This window comes from Pseudopipra pipra, chromosome 5 (genome assembly GCF_036250125.1).
Source record: "Pseudopipra pipra isolate bDixPip1 chromosome 5, bDixPip1.hap1, whole genome shotgun sequence".
Taxonomy (NCBI): domain Eukaryota; kingdom Metazoa; phylum Chordata; class Aves; order Passeriformes; family Pipridae; genus Pseudopipra; species Pseudopipra pipra.
Genome location: NC_087553.1, coordinates 54,764,507 through 54,791,537, shown reverse-complemented (window position 1 = coordinate 54,791,537; position 27,031 = coordinate 54,764,507). Strand labels below are relative to the sequence as shown.

The 27,031-nt window shown below is 36.2% G+C and overlaps 1 protein-coding gene across 5 annotated transcripts in view; it reads left to right on the top strand.

Annotated features, from left to right (window-relative positions):
- The window catches only part of GRM8 (glutamate metabotropic receptor 8), a 332,411-nt gene that overhangs the window by 243,438 nt on the left and 61,942 nt on the right, over positions 1-27,031 (top strand). For all 5 annotated transcript variants that reach the window (XM_064656189.1, XM_064656185.1, XM_064656186.1 and 2 more), the window contains one exon: positions 19,037-19,173. In XM_064656189.1, the coding sequence (XP_064512259.1) occupies positions 19,037-19,173 (137 nt within the window). The remainder of the gene's footprint in view (positions 1-19,036; positions 19,174-27,031) is intronic.

The following is a 27,031-nucleotide window of genomic DNA, read 5'->3' as shown; positions in this document are numbered from 1 at the left end:
GGTGAGTAAAGAGTTAACCTGAGAAGCAATCATATAAAAGCTGAAAATGAGGTGTCCATAGCCTCACTGGGTAACCTCTTGCAGTGTCTCACTGACTATCAAGGCTGAAAGAACAGAAGAACAAAAGGGAATGTCTCCACAGCTTTGAAAGTTCGGACAGCAGCTGATCTTGAGGAGATGTCAGCAGAGTTTGCCGGAAACTGGTAGATAAGACACATGGAGACAGGAGGGGTAGACTGCAAAGGACTTGTCTGTTCAATGGAGAGAAGGTGCATCTTGCTCTGCTTGTTTGGACAAGGCTGGGAGAACAGGGGCATTTCCCCACCACTTAAATTCCTTAACAAAATCAGGCTTCTGCCGAAGGGAGGTGCTCCAATCCATAGCTACTGATTTGAGGCAGGAGTAACATGTTCAGGTACTCTGGTATTTGTCAGGCAGGATGTCAACCTTCTTTTGGTACTTGGTATTCTCAGGGTCAACGTCAGAATATCTGAGTTTAGTGCACTGTGTTGATATACTGAATGGATGTTCCTAGCTCTTCCTGCATTCTGTGGTGTGTAATTCTTAAGAAATTTTTGTTATAGATGCTTACAGAATGTTTCCTGCTGTCATATACTTTCAGTGGAAAGTTGCTCTAGTGGGAGACAATGATATTTTAAATTGTTAGGATTTTACTGCTTTTGTTTTTAGGCACGTTTTCAGGACAATATCTTTAGCTAAAAGAGAAGAATGGAGTGAATCCTATGACAGTACATCTCATGCTCAGTAAATCATTTCAATAGCTGTATTCCTGCTAGGAAATAGGCTTCCATTCCTATAAGTTAAAAGTGAATTAACTCAACTAGATTAATTCAGTTATGAGCAGATTAAGAATGGCTTAGGCATCCATTTGTTCCTTTCCATTCATCAGCAGTTGACTTAAGTCCACAGGAAGTTTGCTGTGTATAAGATAAATTCATTACCATTTTACTAATTTGTTCTTCAATTTCTTTTTTTTTTATTTTATTTTTTTTTAAGACAAACAAAGACAAATCAAAGTTTAAGCTTGGAAGTTACTTCCGTGTAGCAAAAATGTGAGCACAATGAACTGTCTTCCTGCATCTTACCTTGAGATACCAGAGGGTAACTTTAGGTCTTTCCTTCTTTAAATAAGTTAGACAAACCAAATCCCTCCTTTCAGTGGGCTTATCTTTTGTCACCTGAATATTCTCTGAAAATGGTATTTCAGACTCCAAAATATTCAGCCTGAGCTGATAGGTGTAATCCCTTAATGTTACTTTTTCATGTCATATGTTCTGTACCTTGCAGAATGGCCAGAGAGATGATAGAAATGTGGGAAGCTGGTGATTAACTAACTTCCTTGAGTAGAAGTCTAGGGGTGTTAAAAACTTCACAGTTTTCATGGTAAAATTTAAGGGCCACCTGTTTTAGTATAAGACATAAAAGAAAGCAAACTACCCTACCATGTTCAGCAAGAACAAAGGAAAGTATATGATAGTATCTCTCTTGCTACTTTCTCCTGCCTGATTTATAGGTACTTTCTAGGGCAAAATTTATTTTCAATAATTTATTAAAGCACCACAGTTAACTGTCTTGTACTTCTGAAATTTGAATATTTACCATGTGAACAGAAAAGTAAGTAGGGGATAAGCATGAGTAAGAAAACCCCAAAATAATGGATATTTCTTTTGGGGTACTAACAGGAGGACAGCTTAAAATGAATTTATTAGCTAAGGTTTTGTATGTTAACTATTTGTCAGGTTAGTGTCTGACCTGTACTTTGAATTATGTGAACAACAGTCTTGTACAGCAGATTACACTTTGTTCTAAATGTAAAATTTATTTATGGCCAGGATATTTGACTGTGTCTAAAATATAGTCATGATTAATAAAAAGAAAATTAGCTTGTGTTGACTTCAAGATTATTGAAAGCCCTTTATGTTACTAAAATGATTCATAGGATGAATATGAATGGTGGATACAGGTGAGAAACTTGGGACTTAAAAAAATTCTTTAATTTAAAATGTCGAGTTTTAGGTTTTATAAATAAAATAAAATCATGACACTCCTCATCCTGAGCTGCCTGATATTGAGCAAGAGTCTCTCATGAACTTTCATGAACTGCATCTTCTATCTGTACAATATGTAGGAGAATAACTTTGGTATATTAGCTAAACTTTAAACAGTTTTAGCTAATATTACGTACGTGAGAGAATGATTAAATAACGCTCCTCAATTTTCCATTTTAAATTTTAACTTAGTTCCTAAAATTACTTGTTAAAAATTATAAATTCTGCATATTTTTATGTGGTAGCAAAACAGCAACTTTCCTATTCTGTAATGAAAGAAAAAAAATTGAAAAAAATTTCAGGACTTAACTACACTGAACTAAGAATTTTGATACTGTAGATGTGTAAACATCCAGATGTTAGGTTAAAATATAAGATGAAAGAGAAAATAAAATACTGAAAGTGTTTAAAAGACTCAGAGAATAAGCGTATTGGCAATATTCTTTACTGCAGCCTTCTTTCTTTCCTTCCATTCAAAGATGTTTGGCTTTCGTCTCGTGATTTGTCATTTACAACATAAACTTTTGCACAGAAGGCGTTAAGGGTGGAAAAAATGTTTTACAATTCTGTTCTTATTTCTACAACTTTCCATTTAAGAATGGAGACAATTTGTTTGTCTGAGATAAAAGTAAATGTGAATCCAAAATGACTACAAAAATTCAGACATACCCAGTACAATTTGAAGTATTTGTCTTTAAGCATTTTTTCCAGCAGTTAATATTACCCTAAGTGTATTATGAATTTTTCTACCCTTCTGCTTGTCCTTCCTTTTATAGCTACTTCAAACTTCACTGTAAAACAGTCAATGTTCCTTTACTTCTTTTTTGGTCTGTGGAAATATTTTTAATTTGCCTTCCCTTAAAAGCACAAAAAAATGCTCATCAAAAATCATGACTTTCATTTTTAAATAGCAGACATGACTGTTCCTAGAAAAGAAATGCTGTTAATAAAATGAAGAATCTTTTTATCTGCATAAATTTCTTCTTCTGATAAAAAATTTGATACAGAGAGCTAGATGTAAAAAAAATAGCTGTATCTGACTTTTCTGTTTCAGTGAACTTGGCACTGTCCACAGATTGGAGTTGACTACAACAATCAGGTTTTGCTATTGTGCGATAGAGTCTACACTGCCAAGTGAGAAACAGCTCCTTATTAGAAACTGATTTATCCCAATTTCTGTATTCAGACAAACTTCTGATGGAAGATAATGGCTTTATCAGTTTCATTTATGCATTATAACAATTTTTGGGAAAATACAACTATTCCAAAATCTGCTGCATACGTTATATCATAGTAAATTTTTTGATAGTTTATCTAGTCCTTGTGTTACTGTTTACAATGCATTTGGTTCAGCCGGCTATGGTCTAAAGACATCATCTGTCAAAATATGTACAGGTCAATGAACAGGGATGTTAGTCAGCATGGCATAGACTTCATATAAAAATGGGTCATTTCCACGTATATATCTACATGTGGGTCATTTCCACGTATATATCTACATAGGTTCACTTTCCTCTTCTCTGCATCAAACCTAATGTGCATTCTAGTCTCAGTATAAAGCTCTTTGTCTTTTAAAGCTCCAGGCAAGCATGTTTGTTCTTTTCCCTGCTATTGACATTACTAGAAAAAAAAAAAATCATTAGCTTATTTAGCAAGCCCTGGAAAGCACAGTCTAAAGAGTGTCACAGTGTCCCTTATAATAATAAAGTACACAGCATGTCTTTGAAACTGTGCTCAATAACCAAGAGGATGTCTTTGTACTGCTATGCCAGCAGCATCCCTTTGTAAAGAGGAAATATGCAGTAAATTTTAACAAACTATCATTTTGAATTTTGAAGCCTATCTAACTAGGATTTACTTTATTGGCCTTTCTGTGAGTATTACAAAGATTTTTATGTGCCTATTTCTGCAATTTAGTATTAAATATGTAATGCTAAAAGGTAATATCTGGGAAAGGGGCTTTTTTTATTTGTGTTTGAAAAATTATATTGAAAATTATAAAGGTTTTTTTATTTGCTTATTTTGATTATATATTTTCTGCGTTTGATAATTCACTGCATATAAACCAAACACTAAAACACCATGAAGACCAGACCCTTGGATTTCTCAATTAAGAATAAAATTATGAATTTATCATAGAATCATAGAATAATCTGTGCTGGAAAGGACCTTAAAGATCAACTGGTTTCAACCCCCCTGCCATGGGTAGGGACATTTTCCACTACAACAGTTTGCTCAGAGCCCCATCCAAGCTGGCCTTGAACACTTCCAGGGATGGGGCAACCACAGCTTCTCTGGACAAGCTGTTTCAGTGCCTCACCAGCATCACAGGGAAGAGTTTCTTCCTAATGTCTAAACCTATCTGCTTTCAGTTTAAAGCCATTCCCCCTTGTTCTGTCACTACACACCCTCATAAAAAGGCTCTTTTCCAGCTCTCTTGAAGGCTCCTTTAGGTACTTGAAGGCTCCAACTAGGCCTCCCTGGAGCCTTCTCCAGGCTGAACAACTGCTTCAGACTGTCTTCATAGGAGAGGTGCTCCATCCCTCTGATCATCCCCATTGCGCTCCTCTAGACTCACTCCAACAGGTCCATGTCCTTTTTATATTGTATTAAGGCGAAAAAGGATTTGTTTGAGTCACTTCTGTTATACTGCACAACACGAGGAGAGTTAAAATTCCCTCATTTCTTTTTACTTCTTGCAGAGATATGATACATGTGACATACTTAATATGAAGTGGGTTAATGTAATAGGTTATAACAAACAGCTTTCACAGTTCAATTATGCATTCCTTGGGTGCAATTAGGAGGCCAGATAAATGGAGTTTCATGCCTATGAAGACCAATGTGCACTAATTTCTGATAAAATTTTACGCAAATTGCCTAATTTGAAAAATTAGTAAAAATTGGTACAAAAAAGTGCTAAAATTGGTACAAAAAAGTGCTAAAATTGGTAATAAGTAAATTGCTGAAGGTTTAGAGGATGTATGTAGTTCAAAAAAGCTTACAAAGTTTATTCTGCTTACTCCAAGGTTAGCTCAACCTTTTGCACAGTGCCAGAAATCTCAAGCATGTAAGGACATGGTTTCTTTCCTTTTTTTCTGATGTTTTTAACAATTCTAATCTTTTGTGAACAAAACCTTACAGCGAAGTATCTTACTGTTGTAGAACGGAACAGTTAGCACTCTGTGGTTTTTTTTGTTTGGTTGGGTGTTTTCCTTTTGTTTTGTTTTTGTTTTTGTGTTTGTTTTTTTTTTTTAATGCAGTTTTAACTCAATTTCTTTTTCTTTAAATATACATAGTTTTATATTAATTGAAGTTATCTTAATAAAATACTTTTTTGTTTTTAATTCAAAAGCTTCTTAGAATTTTACTGAAAAAAAAATTGAAAATTTTCAGTGAAAAGCCACACTTCATTGAAAAAGATTTTTCATTGATGGTTATTTAAATAAAAATAAATCTATGTTTAAATCTATTTCTAAATTCTGATCTGAAGAGTCATTTGATAGGTGTTTCTTTATCTTTAAAAATATTTACTACAGGATTTTTTTTAAAGAAATACAAGAAATATTAGAAAATATGAATTTAGTAATAACATGTCCTAAGTTCAAATTTGGTTACATTATTTCTATTGTGCTATTAGACTCAAAGAGCTTTAAAATTAAAATACATTGCTAAAGATTATTTTCTCACCATGATATAAAGCAATTCTAAAAAAGATCATTTAATTTTGTACCTTAACATGTACATTACATGACAATTTACAAAGAGTGAAATTTGTTCAGCAGAAGCAAATTGCAAAAATGCCTTACTTATGTTTTTGACCCAGAAGAAATGCTCTATATGAGCACTGGGGGAATATTTAAATAAGCAGAATGTGATTAATTTTATAGGACTTGGGAGTCTAATACCTGCAGCATATCACAGGTGAGATGTGTTGCTGCAGATGTTAAACACTGTGTTTTCATATATTACCATGCATCACTGACTAGATTTAGGTCTCTGTATTAGGAAATGATCATTATAGACCTAGATGGATACTGTGATGCTCTCTTTGTGGTGTTTTGAATCATTGCCCCGCTCTTCTAAATGTTCTTCATTACTTCGCATTCTCAATCCTAGAGCAGATGGTGTACAGGTGGATTTTAGCTTCCATGAATAGCTCGACTGAAGTAAAATAGGCTCTTCTTTTATAGAGCTTATTGAAGCTGTAGGGAGCCTGTATAAAAAGTCTGAAGCCTTTTTAATATGTTGGATTATATCTGCAAAGAAAATCTCAATGACTAGGCATTTGTAAGTTACTTTTTGCAAAATCGGAGAGGTGTTTGGTTTTTGGTTTATTTGTTTGTTTGTTTTTTTGGTTGGTAGGTTGGTTTGGGTTATTTATTTTTAACTTTGCTTTAGTATTTTAACATCTGGACACAGGTTATAAATATGATACTGTGAATCAACTGCTTTCTGGACAGATTTTTGGGTCATGAATGATCTATCACAAATTATTATCTTTGCTTTCCTCAGTGAAACACCATTTTTTTCATTTAAATGAATCCATCAGACTGTCAGCTGGTGGAAATCAGTTTAGATGGATGGATTTCTGGAGAATGTTTCTCAAGAAAGCAACTCATGATTTTGGTGATTACTTGTATTTATTGAAGAACCCTTTATAAAGCTGAACTCAAGTAATGGAGGCATTACTTGATTTTGTTCTGATAGAGAGCCATCCTAAAGAAAAAAGTGACAAGAAATTAAAGCAGAGCAAGAAAGGAATGCAATGATCAGAACAGGATTTTATATTCAAACAAAAATGCCACAGTGAGAAAGAGAGTGGAAAAGAACAATAGAAGGCAAAATATGAAATGTTATCTGACAGGTATGAGAGACAATCTTGCATAATCATCAGGTGAGACCACTCTGTCTGAACCTTGGTGCATGAACGCATATATTCTGACTGCAAGAGAGGTGAAAATTCTCAGTTTGGCACCTGGACACCTGGAGAATTCACACTGATTGCAAGAAAAACCTCTAAACCTTGCAGAACTGCGTATGATGCTTTCAGATATCAGAATGCAGATGAGAATACAGTGCTGGGACATGGGGCTGGCTGAACCTGACCCAACATGGTACTAACGAAGCTGTGCTGGTTGCGGACATTGTGCTGCTAAGGTACAATGCGCTATAATATGTGGGTGTTTTGGCTCCTCTGAAGAAGCTCAGGGATACCTTCCTGCAGTCTTTCCTGCCTAGATGTGTTGGAACAATCGGCTACAAATATGACCTAAGACTTCTTGGACTGTAGAAACAGCAAAAAGACCTGATGACTTTCTAGAAAAAAGGATTTTATGTGTATTACTTTTTTTATTGAACTTACTAAGATTGCAACTACATACTTCATATGTCCACTTGTCCTTAAAAGAAAGGACTTCAGATAACTGTAGAGATAGAATAGTTTAAGAATCTGGAAAGGCTTCGTAATATTTTCATGAATAAAATTCGTGGTTTGGTTTTTCTTATTTTATTGGAATTTTGATGGATGGTAAAGCCATTGTTCCAAGGGTCTGTGATATGGGAATGGAAAGCAGCAATATTTCTGTGGACTGAATTGATGGAGTTTTTACTGTAAGAGAAAGCAGCTGAAATCTGACAGGCTGTGGTAATAACACAGTATTGTTTCTCTGGGATAGAATCCTTCCTTGAAGCAGCTTTTGTAACTCTTTGGTAGTTTCTGTAAGATCAGCATCCAGAGTCTTGTTTTTGTAAGGATTTGGGAGGGACCTAGTCGGTAAATCATCTTTTTATGAAACCATTCAATGGGATTAAAAATTTCAAATACTGGTCATGTATAGTGTTAACTGCAGTTCACACAATGAGATCATCAAATCCTACATCTTTATCATTTTGGACTTAACATTACCTATAGATACATAGATGTAACTGTGACTAAAGCTTGTGCAAGTTGTAATAATTAGCACAGGATGTGTCCCATTGTGCTTGCTCAGGTCATAGTAAGCAGAAATGCCCATTGCCATCCTTTGCTTTTATAATCTTTTAAATAACACTAAAATTTGGACCAAAAAAAATTACTTTTTTTTTTTTTTTTTTTTTTTTTTTAAGTGATTTGTTCTGCTCTAAAGGCTGCAGGGGCAAATATTGATTTTTACTCTTACAGGGTACAGAAATCCAACTTTCTTACAGGGACATTGCTAAAGGAAATGAGAATCTATACAAGACCTTTTCCATTTTATGTCTGCCAGGTATCTTGCACATACCTACTGCAATAACAAATGAGAACATTTCCTCCAACCACCTGCAAGAATGATTAATTTATTTTAAGCAGGTAGAGCTAAAATTTGGAAATTAGAGGCTTTATGTGGTATTTGAAATACTTAATAGTAGTAGTTAAATCTTCATATTGCATCATAGTTATCAGCGAAAACACTAGATTTACTGACATTTAAAAAATTGAACTTGTGCATGATGATAAGTAAGCACACAATGCTGTTTTCTGTGGCTATTATTAGGGACTTCACAAGGCTTCAGACAGCTGGGAAGACTCTGCTTACATTAAATACCTGAGGTAAACTATGGCTATATGAGTTCCAATAACTGCACTGAATCTAGGTACCAAACTTTAAAGTATGAATTATTTTTAAATGCCATGATCTTAGATTATGGACACCTGGGCATAACCAGATGAATTTGGCAACCCAAATAACATTTTCTTCAAGTCAGTCCTAAAAGCTTATTTTTGGGTATTCTGAATAGTAGCACCAGGAGCAAGATGCTCTTGTTTGTTTGTTTGTTTGTTTGTGCATTTGTTTGTTTTCTTTTTTTTTCCTTCTGTTGGTGTGTGAATCTCTTTTTCAACCTAGTATGCTGGGTTCAACGCTCTTGTCAGGCACACCTTTTGCCAGCTCAAAGTATGTGACTTCATCTCTTGACAATTCAACAGGTCCCTGCACTCCATGAGCTTTCCATAGGACTATTTGTGACAAGCAGGACAGTATCATTACTATTAATGCTGTTGAGTACAATTTGAGAGAAGAACGGTGTCTATTTTGTTTTCAAATAATATCTCTTTTAGGACATTAAACCAAACCAGCATGTTAAGTCTTAAAAGCCTTGATAACTGTGGCAAGAGAAAGAAAAGGTGAATGTATGTTTTTATGTGACTCTTGCTGTACAGTGATAAACTAGAAAGATTTATTTTAGAAATTTTGAGCCAAACACATCTATAAAATATCTCTCTTGCATTTTTGATTTTTTTAAAACTTGTGTGTTTTTTCCACAATGCAAATTAGCTGCAAACCCAATTTAAGTAACTAGTATATACCTTTCAATCATTATATACTTTAGTTATATAGGGAAGATAATGTCAAGATTTGAGGCATGTCTAATGCTATAATTTTTCATTATATCACTTATTATATCTAAGTGTTCCAATACCATGAGTTCAGATGTCTTGAATAAGGCCCCCAAAGAAGCCTTAAAATTCTAAGATTAAATATAATCTTGGAGCATTTCTTTTGCACCATCTGCTTTTTTGACTAGAAGTTTGACTGCATATAAAAGCTTTTCTCCATGGCCTTGAGAATCCAGAACTTTTTAAAGGAAGCTAAAGAGATTCTTTCATGTTACATGAACCTAGTATCTGGGCTCCAAAATGAAGTTTTTTGAGATTAGCCTTAAAATTTCAGTAATACTAAAAATGTTAGTGGTTAGTACTTCTACTTTTTGGAATGTGAATTTCTCATAGCAGTAGACAAGATTTAAACATACAACCTGACTCTTCACTGCGTTAACAGTATGGCCTGTGTTCACTAACATTAATACAGAACTGTACCTGTAAAAATGTGTTAATGAAATGTACTCATCACCAGTCTCCTTGGATGGAGAGATTAGCTGTTCAGAAAATATGTTGTTCTTCTCATAAAGATTTGTTTTTCTTTGATAAAAGTAAATTACTGCTCCAGTAATTACTGACAGCTTCTAACATGATCCATGTAAACAGGTGAATAAACTTGTATCCTAGGCAAGAGTCAGGGAAAAAAATTCAGTTATACTCCTTCACAACAACCATAAAGATATAAAACTAGTATAAACATTGGTATATAAGTTTCTGAAAAGTTTATACTGAAAGATTCCATGGACTGACCTCCTGAAAGTATGTTCTCTAATGTAGGGTCTTTAAAAGTAGGAAGAATGGGAGTATATAGGCTACAGATATCTTAAATTACTTCCAAATTTAAGTAAGTTACTCAGTAAGACTGTGACCTGTAAACTGCTTGTAAAACACTGTAGGCTAAAATTACTTCTTAAATGTTTTATAGTGTTAATATAGTTTTATGCGTTTGGAGACTAATAGCTCTACAATTATCTTAAAATAACCATAGCAACAGAGTAAATTTTCACTGGACACCAGTTGCTTGCTAATGGTTGTCATAATTACAAAGAAACAAGCTAGTAAAAACCTATAAATTACTTATCCTTTGACTCCAATATATTAATTATTGCTACGCAGGACTGAAGGACTTTTTTCCTTGCTTTAGCACATCAGACTTCTTGATAACCACTTTGTAGTCTTGCCCCTCTTTCTGGCACAAGGTAGTACTCTAATGAATAACGTAGTATTCATTGTGAATTCTATTAGACGGTTTTGCATTCTAGAAACATTAGAGAATAAAAAATGACAAGGTCATGAACCTGAAATAACCTTATCTTGGATACTTTGGAAAAGCTGAGATTCAGACAGTGATGTTTCTGCTCGATGCCTCTCTCCAAATTTTTTATGGTGATTGAAGCATGACCTGAAACTCTGTATGTATGTGTGCATGGCTGTGTGAGTTAGTTCATTTTCAACGTAGACTGTACAAAAGAAATCTAGCTACAAAATGTGTTATGGATATTTAACAGTTCCACTTTGGAGCTTAGTCCTCTCTAAATATCAGAGTGTAAGCCTCAGCAGAAGTACTGGAAGGAACGTTGGTTTTGATCCCTTCCAACTGATAGAAATAAATATTAGGAAATGCCCTGATATACTTTTAACCTGCTTAATTCTTTTAACTATCAAACAGCTTATTGCACTCAGGGAAAAACAACAAATAGCTTAATGTCAAATAGGACCTTGTTCAGTAAGATGAACTAGCCTCATGGGTAACTGAGAATACATCGGTCATAATAAACTGCATATGGAGGAAAATACTATGTGGAGCTTAGTATCTTCTTACAGAGATAAAATGGCATTTATGTTTCAGGTGTCTGTTAACCAAATGTTAATGGACTAATGTCTGTTACATAATGACAATCCCAATGAGACAGCGTTAAGGACGCAGATGTGTCTTGTTTGAGAAATCTTAAATTATGTATGTGCTTTCAGAACACTCTCATAGCTAATTGCTTTTGGCTGTGGGTTTGTACGTTGAGTGTTGGGGTTTTGGTGTGTTTTTTTTTTGTAAACTAACTACACTTTGTATAAGCCTTCGATAGGATATTGTTTAATTCCTTCATTCTCTCTGCAATCCATTATTTCAACTATGATTATGGAGCAATGGTTTTGTTTGTTTTCTGTTCATTTTTATTCTAGCAATATATCATTTCTGGAAAAATAATGAAAGCTCAGACAAGAAATACCACAGTCATTACATATCAGTATTAGCATGATGGATCACGTTTTTCTATCTGAGAACTGTGATCATGGTCTAGGATTTCCAAGAGAAGAGCCTGGAGACAGAGGAGTAGAATCACAAATAAAAGCTCCGCTGGAGTTGGGACAGCAATCCTCATACTGGGGATGACACCTATTAGCAGGACAATTTACCCCCTTTCCCATTTTGATTCCATTTTAACAATTACTCTGAAGATGGTTGTTACCTTACTCACTAGGATGTTGCCTTGCTCCCCAGGCCGTTATCATCTGAACCGAAGCACTTTTAATGGCCTTCCATTGGCCTCAGGAATCTATTAGTACAGAAGAGTTGCTTGAGAAGCTGAACAAACTCTCAAAAACTTCTGCCCAACAGCACCTGGAAATATAGATGGCTCTTCAGGTACACCCTTTTTCTGCAGACATCCCTTGCAGTTTAACTAGTTCCTGCACATCAGAGTCTGTATTGATTCCTGTAGTACTGTGTGAATATCTGATTGTCTTCCTTGTATGAGCTCGACCACCTCTTGGGCAGGGCTTTCACTGAGTTTCACATCCTTCTCTCACATGGTTCAGTACCAGTATTGTTCTGCAGTAGAAAGGAAAGAAATCTTTCATTCTGAGACTGTACAGACACTTGTGAGTTACTAATATTCACTAAAGTTGTTTCTTTATCTGAAGCACTTTTGACTTCTGAAGTTCACAGAGGTGTGTATGTGTTTGCTTGGCATGTTTTCATCCTGGATTGAAGTAAATGCTCAGACTGGGGTCTGAAGCGGAACAGCTGTAACCCATCTCTACCTTGAAATTAGAAAAGGCTGATGAGAAAAGTCTGGTATCATCTGCTATCATCTGAAAGACACTCTACCAATTGTCAGCTTGATAGGCTCTTACCTGAAGTGTGACAACAAAATGTTACAGAAGTCAACTGTGCTGAAATAAGCATATCTTTCTGGGACTAGCAAAATGAAATTCCCACCCACCCCCCCAAAAAAAAAAAAAAGAGGATGGGGGAAGCACCACAACACCCTTCCCACCTTCCCAAATTGTGCCCTGAAGTAGGAAAAATAGAAAAAATAGAATAACTATGGTCCTCAGTATCTCATGAGGCATTGGAGACTGGCTACTGCTGATGACAGATGCAGGCAGGGTTCACCCAACCTCTTCACGCCATATAGTTCTCAAATATGTCTTGATGTGTCCATATATACCCTCAGATAAACTGATGGCCATGTTTATGGTCAGAATGGAATTGTTCTCTGCTTCTTAAATATATTAATTATAGTTTTAGGTAACTAAAAGTTGCAGAAGATCTTGGATGCCCCCAATCTCTTCTGATCTCTTCGAATGGCACTATATAGCTACAGCTTCTTGGAAGAGGTTTTTTGCCTGAAGAATCATGAGAATAGGAATAAACGATATGAAGACTTTTAATCTATGCGTGTATTGTGTGATTGTGTTTCTGGGGTCTTCAGGTGACCATGATTCAATAGAGAAATCTGTGTCTACTTAAAGTGTATTCAATTTGGCAATACTAAAACAAATTACTTGCAGTTATTTTCATAGAAAAGAAAAGATTCTTTGCACTTTCACTCCCACTTACTTCCCAGCATATGTGTAAGCTTTTTTTTTTTTTTTTTAATCATAGAAATCATAACCAAGGACATTTGATACTATCCAGTCTATAATACCATGCAAACAAAATGTTATGCATCTATTCACATACTTTTATAGTTGTTACCCCCAAAACATAACTACCTTCTTATAGTCTTATACTCTTATACAGCTTGTACTTCCAGTATAAGCTGTTAGATGGTACTAGATAATGTCATATCACCTTGCTACTATTTTAGGATGTTTCTAGAGTAGTATTTATCTTTTGGTTGAATTTTATACCATGTGTTGATTTTTAGGGCATTGAGTTATCTGTCCCCATTGTATACAATGTCCATTCCCTGAGCCTGTTAGCTTTTTTTGACTTGCTGTGTTCTTCAGCTGCAGAACTGGATCAGTCTTCTCTGGAATGCAATGTATGCCAGAGATTTTAGGATGAAACCTGTCTCTACAGATTTTCTGAGTACAGAATAAAAAGAGTCTGGATTCTTTCCAATATGATAGTGGCATTGAGCTTTTATGGCTACGTGTAGGGAACAGCAAAGGTTTTTTCACACTCTCTGTCTCCTTTCTACTCCTCAAAACCCTCTCCCTACTACTATGTCACACGTGGACAGAACTGTCCATTTTCCAGAGGTGAAAGGAACAAAGTTGGCAAGGGAGAGGCAAAGGGGCTCATTTTCTGTCCCTTAAGACTTTCTTCCCCATCAGAACCTCCTTTGTCACATTCTTTTCTGGGACTGATGGAGGTTTCTGACAAGGCTTTGGTTCTAATGTAGCTGTGGCACCTATGTGTGAAGTAGCTCATCTACATCTCCTACCCTTCCTGTTTTTAGCTGTGGAGTAGGGAAAGTCATTCACAATGCCCCACCTCTAGGAGGAGAGGTGAAGGTAGAAGCATAGCCCTGCTGAGCAGAGAAGAACGGGGATGAGCCCACACTGAGAGATATAAAACTATGTTCCCAATACTAAGTCACCATAGCAGGACTGGTGTCTACCAATTTTAAAGGAGTTGTATTGCAGGTATACGTATTGTCTTATAGTAGACTCAAGGTGCTGTAGGGAGAGGAGCTAGAGTTCTGTTCTTTTATATTCTGGGGCAAGTATTATTTGCTAAAGGATAAGAAGAAAAAGAATCACCACTGTAGTACATTTACTGAGAAGGGCCAATAGAAGATGCTGGGAGAGAGAATGTAGGGAATGAAGAAAATGTAAATGAATTTTTCTCCTATATATTCTTGCTGGAGGACTGTATGAATCAGAGTTTGCATCTAGATCACTGCTTTTAATATCGAGTGAGTCTCATATCTGAATTATATTCATTTTATGGTAAGTTTTATGAGACATTGTTTCTCTGTGCTTGCTGTGGCAAGAAGTTCTAATACATTCTGTAAGGAAAAAAGCACTACTTGTTATTTATTATTTTAAATACCACGTGCTCATGGTACCTGCCCTAACTGATGTTCCCATACAAAGGTGGAACAAACTGTTCCTTTCACAGAAATACACAATTTTAATTATTCACTGTGCTGAAGATCAAGACATCAAATAAATTATACCCTTCTCCACAGAATCACAGCTAAAGTTCTTCTCCAGTACCTTCAATAATATAAAGTTGTACTGCCTGACCTGGAATCGATTTATATCAGGTTTCTTTAATACCAAATTTTTTACTTTCTTTATAAGACTTGTAGGGAGTACCACCATAATTTACATTACATATGCCCCAAATCTGTATATAGTTCATTTCTTGTAGCACTTAGTTTCTCTTTCATTCTGTTTCATTCGTACATGAACAGCTAGAATCTGCCCTGTGGTAAGATAAATTGCCTAAATGTGGGCATGGAATGCCATTTAAGATACTCCAGGGCATCCATCTGTCCTCCAGCTGCTGCCTTCGAAAGGCAGAGATTCTCTGTCATATGCATATTCTGCATATCTGCGTGGATGTCTCCAGTATCTTATGATATTTAAAATGTCAGTAAGGGCCTGTGTTTATAGCAACTGGATGAAATCCTGTTTTATGGTCCTAATTTTGAACTGAGACATGTAGGATAAGCATGAAGAACAGTCTTTTCAGAGTTTGAATAGGTGTAAGAAAATCATTGTTTATTATTTTACTAACCACGTTGCTCATTGTTTGAAAATGTGTGCTGTGTGGAGATTGAGAAGATAACAGCTTCATTTATCACAAACCTTACATAGCATGATACAGTGTGTATTCTTCTTCTGTCTGACAGCCTGACAATGACAAATTAACTTTTCTTAGTTCTGATTGTTTATAGTTTTATGTGGGTTTTTTTTTCAAGCACTAAATGTTATAACAGCTTGTATTTACTCTTCCCATTTATTCCATTTCAACCTTCTACTTAATTTGTCTCATTGAAATATTTATCAGTGATAAATTTCTTGTTTAATTTTACAAATATATTCTTCTTCTCTGGGAACTCTTGGTACTGAAAGTTCAAATTCGTTATTCTTCCTCTTTCTACTTCCCGAGAACAATTATTTCATGTACAGCTCCATAGTACTTTTTCCTTTTAACAACTAATTAAAATGAAATTATCATTAAAAAAAAAAATCTGAACCCCTAATTCTAGTATTTGAAAATAATTGTATGAAATAATGAAATAATATAAATCTGAGGAGTCTTTTAGTAAAGCCAAATTCTAGCAGATGGTGTTTTCTGAAGTTTTTGATACACAGTATTAACTGTATTATAGTGTACAATAAACTACTTGACTTCCATTCACCTAAACATACCCTTGAATCCATGCTTATTTCATTAGATTCGTAACAGATAAAGTAGCCTTTGTGGTGCAGCTCAAAGGATGAAGAATCAGCTAAAGTAATTTTAATTTCAGTTATAAAAAAAGAAATTAATATCCATCCAAATCTGATGAAATAAAAGATTTTTATCAAAATTCATACTTAAATCAGCTCCACTAGATTTGGAATATTCTGTAAATGGCAGTTGTGAGACTTATCAGCAGAAGCACTTTTCTGGACTTTTCTACGCTTTTTTGTCAAAGCACTGAAGTAGTAGTTCTCCACAATAAATAAATTTTTTAGAGATTGTCATAGAAGAAAAATCCCAGGGTGTTTATTTAATTTAATAGAATATGTTTTTTAAATAAGGTTCACCACTGTTCTTAATTTAAGAACCTTTATAGATTAATCACTTTTATATGCAGTTGGCCACTACTGCACATGAACTTGTGATTTTCAAGTCAATCCACTTCTTTTCCACTTCCTGAAATGTAAAGAGAACAACTTCACCAGAAGGCATCTGGGCAAGTGTATGCTGTAACCTCACAGGGAACTAATATTGCAGTTTGCAGTAGGAGCTAAGATGTTTTAGAATCATGTGAAATATATCTGGACGAAGTAGGCACGTGCAGGATAAGGTAGCTGCCGAGCAGCATCTTAAGAATGAACATCAAGGTACATGTTCAAAGATTTCTTCAGAAGAATGTGAATTTTCAAGTCCAGTGCACAAAGGACCTGTCATAAAACAGTTCATCGGAAAGGGTACCCCTTGATATCTGTGTAAGGTATTGAAAATTCAAAAGGGTCCATTACATCCTTGATTCTGAATAAAAAACCTCATGCATTTTACATTTTTTTCTTTGCTAAATAACATTTCTCGTTAGTTTAACCTGCATTTTGAAAGGGCCATAAACAGCTGAGGTCACAGATACATCGCTTCAGAAATGGTTTGCTAATTTAACAGCCAGAGATGCAGAGCTGTTTAATGCTGCTGGCTGTAAACTGGGAAGGAGGAGGGTAAATTTGTTTCAGTACCAGGTTATATTACAGTAAGTAAATATATCCTTTACTTAGCAAAGAGAGACTTCAGAAACAGATATCAAAATAAGTTATTAACTATGTTTTTTATTAAAAACCCACAACCCAACCCAAACTAAACCCCAAAAAAGATGATGTTTCTGAAAACAGATTACACTGTTATTGCTGAGCATAATAATGTTTTAAGTTCCCATTGGTCTTAACTGATACAAAGGACATTTCCTATCCATTTGTAAAATTAACAGTTCTTTCCATGAGCTCTTTAAAGGCTGCTGAGTGGAAAAATTAATTCTATCATTACTCAAGAGTAATATTTTGAAGGTTACCTCCATAACTGCCATAATTTCATTGCTTGGAAGATTGTAGACTGGCATTTTTCTTGCCCTTCATTCTGTCAAAAGAACTGGGAGCAAAGCATGAAGAACTTTCTAAAATCTTCTGTTGAGTCTCTTCTCTCTTCATAGGGTCTTAAGTCTTTATCACACATAATTTTTTGATACTCTTCTTCCATGAGTGCTCACGTTGAATTTTTGCAGCCAGACTTTTGCTGGCAGAACTGTGAAATTGGCACCACATTTAATGCACCACTTGTCACTCTCAAAACACTGTTTATTTCACTGGATATCGGTTTTATATGAAAGCTGCTATACAAAACGAGAACAGAGAGAGACAGACAGACAGACATACAAGAAGTACTTATGCTGAAATTCTGGTGTGTGTAGAATGCTGTTCCCACTTCTACTAGCTAGCTTCTACTTGATATATACCTAGAATTCTGAGCTTTTCCTTTTTTGCATTCTCTGGAAATCACTCACAGTAGACTCAGTGCCTCTAGATGCTACATTCGCATGTCTTATACTGTAGCAATTTACTATTAACTGGATAATCCTTTCATGGTTGTTTCCGTGGGGAAATATGAAAACATTGTGGAGTGCATTTTTTGGTGGTTTGGGTTTTTCCCTTGGTAAAGATTTAATCTCCAGTCACTGAAATAGAACTTTAACATACTTGAGTTTTTCTTTATTGGACCTAAACTATAAACATGATTCACCTATATTTATGAATTTGAGGAATGGGTGAAAATGACATTGTGTAGTTTTTGAAGATCTCTATAGGAGTGCAGATCCTTGATGTCACCTTGAGGGAATTCATCAAAATATGTTCTAATTTAGCTGGCCTGGTTGCCAAGGTAGATATGTTGTTTTCAGTCTTTGAATGTTTCATTGATCGAACTAAGAACAGAGAGCTTTTTTATAACTTTTGACAGCTTCAGTAATGTCCCTTTCTGTCAGGCAGTGTCATGTATAGAGGAGAGAGAAACCAGCATAGTTGCTGTCCTTAATTCATTTTGATAAAACACTTTTGCACAGGTGGTCAGTGCTAGAAACTTACCATATTACTGTGACCCAGTTTAAACACTCGCATTTCAAGATCTTTTATGAGTGTTGACTCCTAAACTGATGATATTAATTTTATTTTTGTACTTAACTGGGAAATTTTTAGTGTAGTTTGTTACAAGATTGCTATTTTGTGCCTACTACATGTATACACATCCTAAAGTGCAAATATGCCTTTCTGCATGTCAAAAGGAATTTCTGCACTTCTGTTTTATCTCAGAATTTCCTAATGTTCTGTAATACACACACACAAAAAAATCCAATCTTTCAACCAGAAAAAATTATTGCAAAAGATCATATTTTAAAATTATTTTCATGGAATCATAGATAGGGTAGATTTTTGATGATGATAATAATAAACATTTTCTCTTTGTGATTTTTTTTACTTTATTATCATACTAGATTTGCACTATGAAGAACCTGGTCAATCTCTAATTATTGTTTTTTCTGTAACATATTTTTTTTTAATTGCTCTAAAGGTATTTGTCCTAATTGCTTTTTAATTTTTTCAGGGAGTGCTGGAACACCTGTTGTCTTCAATGAAAATGGAGATGCTCCTGGGCGCTATGATATTTTTCAGTATCAAATCACCAACAAGAGTACAGAATACAAAGTAATTGGTCAGTGGAGTAACCAACTTCATCTAAATGTAAGCACATCATTTCCCACAGTATTCTTCTGGAGAAACTGGCTGCTCAAGGCTTGGATGGGTGCACTGTTCACTGGGTAAAAAACTGGCTGGATGGCCAGGCCCAAGGAGTGCTGGTGAATGGAGTTACATCCTGGGGCTGGTCACCCCAGTACTCAGTACTGGGGCCAATTCTGTTTAATGTCTTTATCAATGAGCTGGATGAGGGGCTTGACGGCACCCTCAGTCAGTTTGCAGATGAGACCCAAGCTGAGCAGGAGTGTTGATCTGCTGGATGGTAGGAAGGCTCTACAGGGGGTTCTGGAAAGGCTGGATCGATGGGCCAAGGCCAATTGTGATTGATAAACAAGGTGAAGTGCTGATTCTGCTCTTAGGTCTCAACAACCTACAGAGCTACAGGTTTGGGGCAGAGTGGTTGGAAAGTGGCTCAGAGGAAAAGGATCTGGCTGTGCTGGTCAACACCCAGCTGAACATGAGCCAGCAGTGTGCCCAGATGGCTAAGAAGGCCGATGGCATCCTGGTTGTATCAGAAATAGTGTGGCCAGCAGGACCAAGGCAGTGATTGTCCTCCAGTACACGGCACTGGTAAGGCTGCAGATCATAGAATCATAGAATCACTAAAGTTGGAATAAACCTCTCAGATCATTGAGTGTCACCATTAATCTAACACTGCCAGGTCTACTACTAAACCATGTCTGCATGTGCCATGTCATTTCCTCTTGTCCTGTCACTTCTTACCAGTGAGAAAAGACTGACCCCAACCTATCTACAACTGCTTTTCAGGTCATTATCACTCTCTACAACTCTCTACTTTTAAATACTCCAAGAAACACACTGAGGTGCTGGAGCATGTCCAGAGAAGGGCAAAGGAGCTGGTAAAGGGTCCCAAGCTCAAGTATGAAGAAGAGGAGTTGAGGGAGCTGGGTTAATTAGTCTAGAGAAAATGAGGCTCAGAGGGGACCTTATTGCTCTCTACAACTGTCTGAAAGAAACAAGTGACAGGATGAATGGAAGAGGCCTCAGGTTGGGCCAGGGGAGGTTTACGTTGGATATTAGGAAAAATTTATTCCCTGAAAGAGTAGTCAAGCATTGCAACAGGCTTCCCAGGGAAGTGGCTGAATTACCATACCTGGAGGTATTTAAAAGACGTGTACATGTGGAACCTAGGGACATGGTTTAGAGGTGGACTTTGCAGCGCTGGATTAATGGTTGGACTTGATCTTAAAGGTCTTTTCTAATCTAAAGGATTCTATGATTCTACTGGTTTAATTTTAATACTGACAGTGAAGAATACTCATTTGAGTATTACATTATTTTAAAACACTTAAAAATATTCTTCATTTATTCTCTGTTAGTTGGCAGAAGAAAGTTCTTCTGCTTTGTTCTTGAGAAGACAGTAAAAGATAGCACAATAACCCAAAACAAATTCTTTATATATTAAAGTTGGATGGATGGATGTGTAGTTACCTGCTCCTTCCAATGACATTTTAGAATCATTATATATCTGTTATTCCTCAGACTGATTAATAAGTTAGGCAGGGATATAATAACTCATCCTTCAAAAAAAGGTATCAAGCAAAATGATGGGGACATGTATATTGCCCAGCTATTTCAAATAATATAAGAGGATGGAAAAGTATTTAGTAAAAGAGAAGTTTGAATTTTAACCAATTCTGATCTAGTTAAAACACTGGGATGATGAACTACTGCAATAAAAATATTTCTTAAATATAAAGGGAGAATTTGGTGCTTTTCTATATAAATAACTAGGATTTTTATTGTTCCTTATTACTTCATAGAAAAAGAAATAAAAGACATAACACACACAATCTTAGATGATGTTTCAAATTGCTGTCTTAATGTGTTCTGCAAGTTTGGGGAATGTTAAGTCCCACCTGTGCATGGAAGTATATTTGGTTTGAAAATCACCATCCCAATAGAATTCAGAGAATATAATATGCAATATTTTTATGACAGACAAGCATCAAGCTTTAACTTAAGAAGTTTTTGGGTCCAAGGCAGTTCTCTCTGTCAGAAGATGTTCTTCTCATGAAGAGAGTAATGAGAAAAGCAAAATGAAATTAATCTGTTTCCTTATTAGCTATGCAATATTCACAGGTCTTACTTGAGTTATGTTAGCCATTTGGGTAGCTCTGCAAATGTACGATACCAAGTGTTGTTTTGCTAGTGGCTGATGAGAAGGGCAAGAGTGTGAATTGATGACTAGATCCAAGAAAGGGATTTTATGCAGTAACTTCAATAATACCACTAAAAGCAGGTTTCAGACATCTCTGGTTTTCTATGTGAGAGGTTCCTGATGAAGAGTAACAAAGACAGTGTAGCAAATATTTACAAATTATTCTCCTGTTGAAACTCTTTTGCAATAATTATCTGAGTGCTGCCCACAATAACACATATGATAACTCCCCATTTTCAGCCACAGCTGTTAAAACACTTTACCATAACTACCATTTAGTATCTATAACTACTTGGCAGGAACTCATTTATTTAATTATTTTACCCAAATAGAAAAAACCCTACCAACAGAAACTGTATGTAGCAGACTATGTGGCAGTGTTATTTCCCTTCACTAACCTGATATCTGTCTGTTGAAAGGTGTGAAAAAAAAAAAAAAGGTTACACAAGTTTAAGGTTAATATTGAACATTAATTTCTGGAAAACCCTACAGTTAGATCCTTATCATAACTACTGCAAAATACATTCCAGATCTTCATAATTGCTACATTTTTCTGTAAAGTTCGTGTTTATTAAATGAACTCAAATCTGATACACCGATTTTGCATGAATGTTAGTACTAACATAGCAGTTATGTAGTACTTGCTAAAAGCTACCTAAGAATTTGCTTCAATTTTAGTTCCATTCCAATCTGCCTTTTTCTATCTCCCCTTAGACTGCTAAATTTTTCATTAAACCTGTAGCTTTTCAGCCCCATTATTTCTGCCTCATATATTTGTACTTGAGAGAGTTCTCTGAAATATGATTAGATTGATGGCTACTCATACTATTGAAACCACACCATGCTAACCACATTGACCACAAATCTAACAGGAAAGAATTTATGTAAGAATGCATCTCATCAACTTTCATTGGAAATGGGTGTGTTAAGATGTCGTTTCCCTCTTTTTACACCTCCATGATCTCACATGCTGGATGCAGCTGGTTGTTCAAACTCACAGGCAAGCCCTGTCCAGTGTGTGGAGTTGTGAAGATGTGAATGGACTGGCAAACTGCTCCATAGCAGCTGCTTCTGCTCCCAGCCTTGTGCCAGGGCCCTGCTCTTGTCCCACTGCCCCCTGCTCTGTTGCACACCCCCTGCTTACAGGGACCAGGGTAAGCAGACATACAGGGCTCAGTCTCCTGGGGACTGACAGGGCATTATTTCTTAAAGTTTGCTAGGGCTTGGGATGCTCAATGCTGGTTTTCATCGGTGTGTGCAGGTGCTGGTGCAGTAACAATGAAGAAGGAATTGTAAAAGTTGTGGTACAGTCCATTTCCATCTGTTCCTACATTCATTAAACTTACTTAGGATGTGTTGATGGTGGTTCTGACAGATGATGATCTGCTGTGGCAGAGCTGTTTCCTACTCTCACTAGACAAAATATATTAAACCCAAATAATCTTTGTGGATGATTGTCAATAGTCCAAATCATCATATTGCAAATTAGGTAGTGCTTTTGATTGCTAGTGAATCAGAGGGAATACAGTGGATATTTTCATTAGTTTCTGTGAAAACATCTATATTTATTGAAAGCAAAACAGTATTAAGATGGCAGAGCAATTTTTACCTTGCTGTTTTATGAAGGAGATGTTTTTAAAATATAATACTTTTCCCACTGTATCCTTCTTTCTCCTGCAGTTTCCTCTTAATAAAGACACATGAAATTATAAGTTTTAGTGAATAATTGTCAGTTAGATATCCTTTATAGATACTTCTACTCTGGTTTTTACAGATATTTCTTCCTCAAATTGTGTGGTAGCATGTTGTAGCTATGATGTGTTTATGTAAGAAAAACAGCCTTTCGCATTACATGCAGCAAACTCCGACAGAAACTCCGTGACATACAGAACAAGTGGTGGATCAGTCTAGCTGAAAAAACACAATTGTGCGCTGACACGGGTGATCACAGAGGTTTCTATGAAGCCCTGAAAACAGCATATGGGCCTACATACCAAGCTCAAAGTCCTCTACTCAGTGCTAATGGTCAAAAACTTCTTACAGATAAGTACGGTATCTGAGGTGACTGAAGGCCCACACCAAGACCTTAAACCATCTTGTCCGGGAGCTGCTTTATGCTGATGACTCTGCTCTTGTTGCCCACACAGAAGCAGCTCTGCAGTGTTTAACATCCTGCTTTGCAGATGCTGCTGAACTATTTGGGCTGGAAGTCAGTTTAAAGAAGACAGAAGTTCTCTATCAACTGGCACCTCAGGAAGCCTTCCATCATCCCCACATCACCATTGGCCAATCAGAGCTCAAATCAGTCCAGCAGTTCAATTACCTAGGTAGCCTCATCTCCTCGTGTGGTAAGATTGATGGAGAGATAGACAACAGGTTAGCAAAGGCATATAGTGCCTTCGGAGAGCTTCATAAAAGAGTTTGACGAAATAAACACTTGAAGAAAAGTACAAAGATCAGTATTTACAGAGCCATAGTGCTGTCTACTCTCTTATACGGATCTGAATCATGGGTCATCTACCACCACCACCTGTGACTCCTAGAACGTTTCCACCAATGCTGCCTTCGTAAAATCCTAAACATCCACTGGTAAGATTATGTAACCAATACATCTGTTCTAGAACAAGCAACAGTCACAAGCATTGAGGCCATGTTGCTGAGAACACAGCTGCACTGGGCAGGGCACGTCTCAAGGATGAAGGACCACCGTCTCCCTAAGTTCACCGCTTTATGGTGAACTTGCCACCAGCTGCCGCAAGAGAGGACCCCTGAAGAAAAGATACAAGGACTCCCTGAAATAACATCTCAGCCTTGGCCATATTGATCATCATAGCTGGTCTACTCTGGCCTCCAATCAGGAGGCTTGGAGACACACCATCTATAACGCTGCTGCTTCCTTTGAGAACGCACGCAGGATCACTCTCGAGGAGAAAAGGCAACGCAGAAAGAATCATGTCCTGCAGAATTTACCACCTAAGGATTCTTTCTGCTGTGCCTTTTGCAATTGGACATGCTTGTCTCGTATCGGCCTTATTAGCCACCAACACGCTTGTGTCAAACGTGGGTAGAGACCTTTCCCTAATCTTCATTCCCAAAACCCAGCCATGACGATGATCATCTATACAGCTGGTATTGTGCTTCCGAAAATTTATCATTTTTATTCATCTGTTTATTTTCTGTGACAGAAGAATAAATCATGGAAGTATGCAGCTAACATTAGAATAAGTCTTGCATCTAAATAACTGAATACAAAAGGTTCCTTTTTGTATTTCTAATCTCTTAATTCCCCTTCCTTTTCCTTTTCCTTAGGATGCTCTTTGATATTTTGTATCTGGTTTTGGCAGCAGTTCTGTTGTGTGAGCTACTCACCTGGTAGCCAACTCTGGTCCTGTTTCTGACCCCAATGCTAAGGATTCAGGGTTCCTCTGCTGGTGTCTCTGGTTCCTCAAAGTTTTCACTGACACTGCAGGGTCCTTGTCGTCAAGCTTCAGACTTGTTCCTTTCCTGGTACAGTGCTGGTTTTCCCCTTGGGCAGAAAGTGCTGACTCTGGCTAGATAAAGACTCTATATCATGCTCCCTAAGGGGATCTTTGTCAGCAGGCTTCACCAGCTGCAGAGACCATTGTATCTTTGATGCTGTTTTTTCGCTATAGACTTCAGTAACATTAATGCTCTCCTTTAGGCCAACTGGCCTTTTAGATTTCATCTGAAGCAACTATAACTTCCAGATATAGGAACTTCATGATACTGATCAGTAGTACTCTTGCAATTCTTAAAAAAACAAACACATGCATGACAATGCTTAGATATACAGTAGAGAAAATAAATTAAGAAGGAATAATTTACTTAAAAAATTAATTTTTTTGTGTGATTCTTGAGTTTGAATATGGTATCTCAATCTTTGACAGACATAAAAAAACTCTGAAAACAGGTATTTGGAAACATCAAACCGTAATTCAAAGAGCCTGCTGATTCTGACCACGTACATTTATACCTCTTTTAGTAAAGAGGTGTAAAGTCCTTTTGCTCTCTAAGGTTTCCTGGCTTAATGTGATCTTAATGTACTGGAAATAGCCAGACCTCAAAAACTTTAAGTATCATTTTGAAGGAAAACATAATTGCCTTAGAACTTCTGATCATGGACTACACATTAACTGTCAGGGTTTTCTGTTGTTTGCTTTCTTAATTTTCTTTTATTTTCCAATAGAAAAAGAGAACTTATTTTTCAAGAAACTCTGATAGTTAAAATCCTTTTTTCAAAAAAAAATTCTGGTTTTCAGAATGAATAAAAATCCAGGCAAAGGTAAATGTTCTGCAAAAGTTATGTTTTATTCATATTGCAACAGTATTTTGCATACCAGGTCACACGTAAAAGTTCTTTACAAATATGTGGGCTTAGCAAATTTGAGCTCTCAACCATGTAATCTCTGTACAAGGAAAGTTGTTAAAAACAAGCTTGCTTTTCCTGGCACTTATGGTTTGAAATCAAGTTCTTTTTATGATTAATAATGAATTCTCTCTTAGAAACTATGTTGTGTATTGCATGTGTTGTAATAAGGGCTAGATTGAGATGTTGACTGATGGCTTTTGTCAGTGGTAGTAGATGGAAATAGTCCCAATCCTAAAGTTTTAATAACAAGTTTCTCAGTTCCTTTCCTTAGAAACGCATTCAGTTTGTTCTGGTTCATTTCTGAGTGACTTTTTTTCTCCTCTGAAGAACTTTCTATTTTTAAAACTGAATGCCAGTTGGAAAAAGAAAAGTTGAAATGCTAAAGGATTTTAAAATCTTATATTTTGACTTTTAAAAAAAAACCCCACACCTTTTTAAATTCAGTTCAACACATTTTCAGATTGCTTTTCAAGCTTGTACATTGCTTTGGTCTACCAAAGTCTGTGTTTAAATATCCCAATATGAAAAATATGTAGATCCAAGTCCATATTCTTCCAATTAGCAGTTCTGATTCATGGGGCTTCAGGCAGACACAATTATTGATGCTTTCAAAATCATGCATTTAGCTGATGCAGTTAAAATGCTTGAGTGGATATCCATTAATGTGATATTACTCCTTAAGGAAAAATCCAAAGCATATCAAATAAACTGTATGTTTCCCTGGAAATTTTCAAGACCAGATTAGATAAGGGCATGAGCAACCTGGTCTAGTGAAAGATATCCCTGCCCATGACAGGGCAGGTTGGGACTAAATGGTCTCCAAGGTTCTTTACAACCTGGGCCAATCTATGATTCTTTGTTCAAGTGAAAACAGTGACATTTTAAAGGCAGAATTCACTTGTATTTGTTTTGTTGTCTGTTTTGGTTTGGTTTGTTGTTTTTTTTTTCCACCAGAACACAAGAGTTCTTTTGAAAGACAAAAGAAATTTTACAATAACAGATTTTTGACATTCTCTTAGACATAATAAGGTGCATAAGCTTTCAGATTTATGGAGTGTATGCATTGAGGATATAAATGGCTCAGGGGCATCCATTTTTCTATAATGATCTTGATTTATGACTAAGTGAACCATAAATTAAAATTACACTTCTGTGATGAAGTATCAGAGAGACAGCCATAATCATCATCAGCCTTAAGCAGAGTGTTAGGTGAACTAGTAAAAATTGGGAACCCCATGTTGACAGAGATCTTCCCCTCAGGCAACCAGATC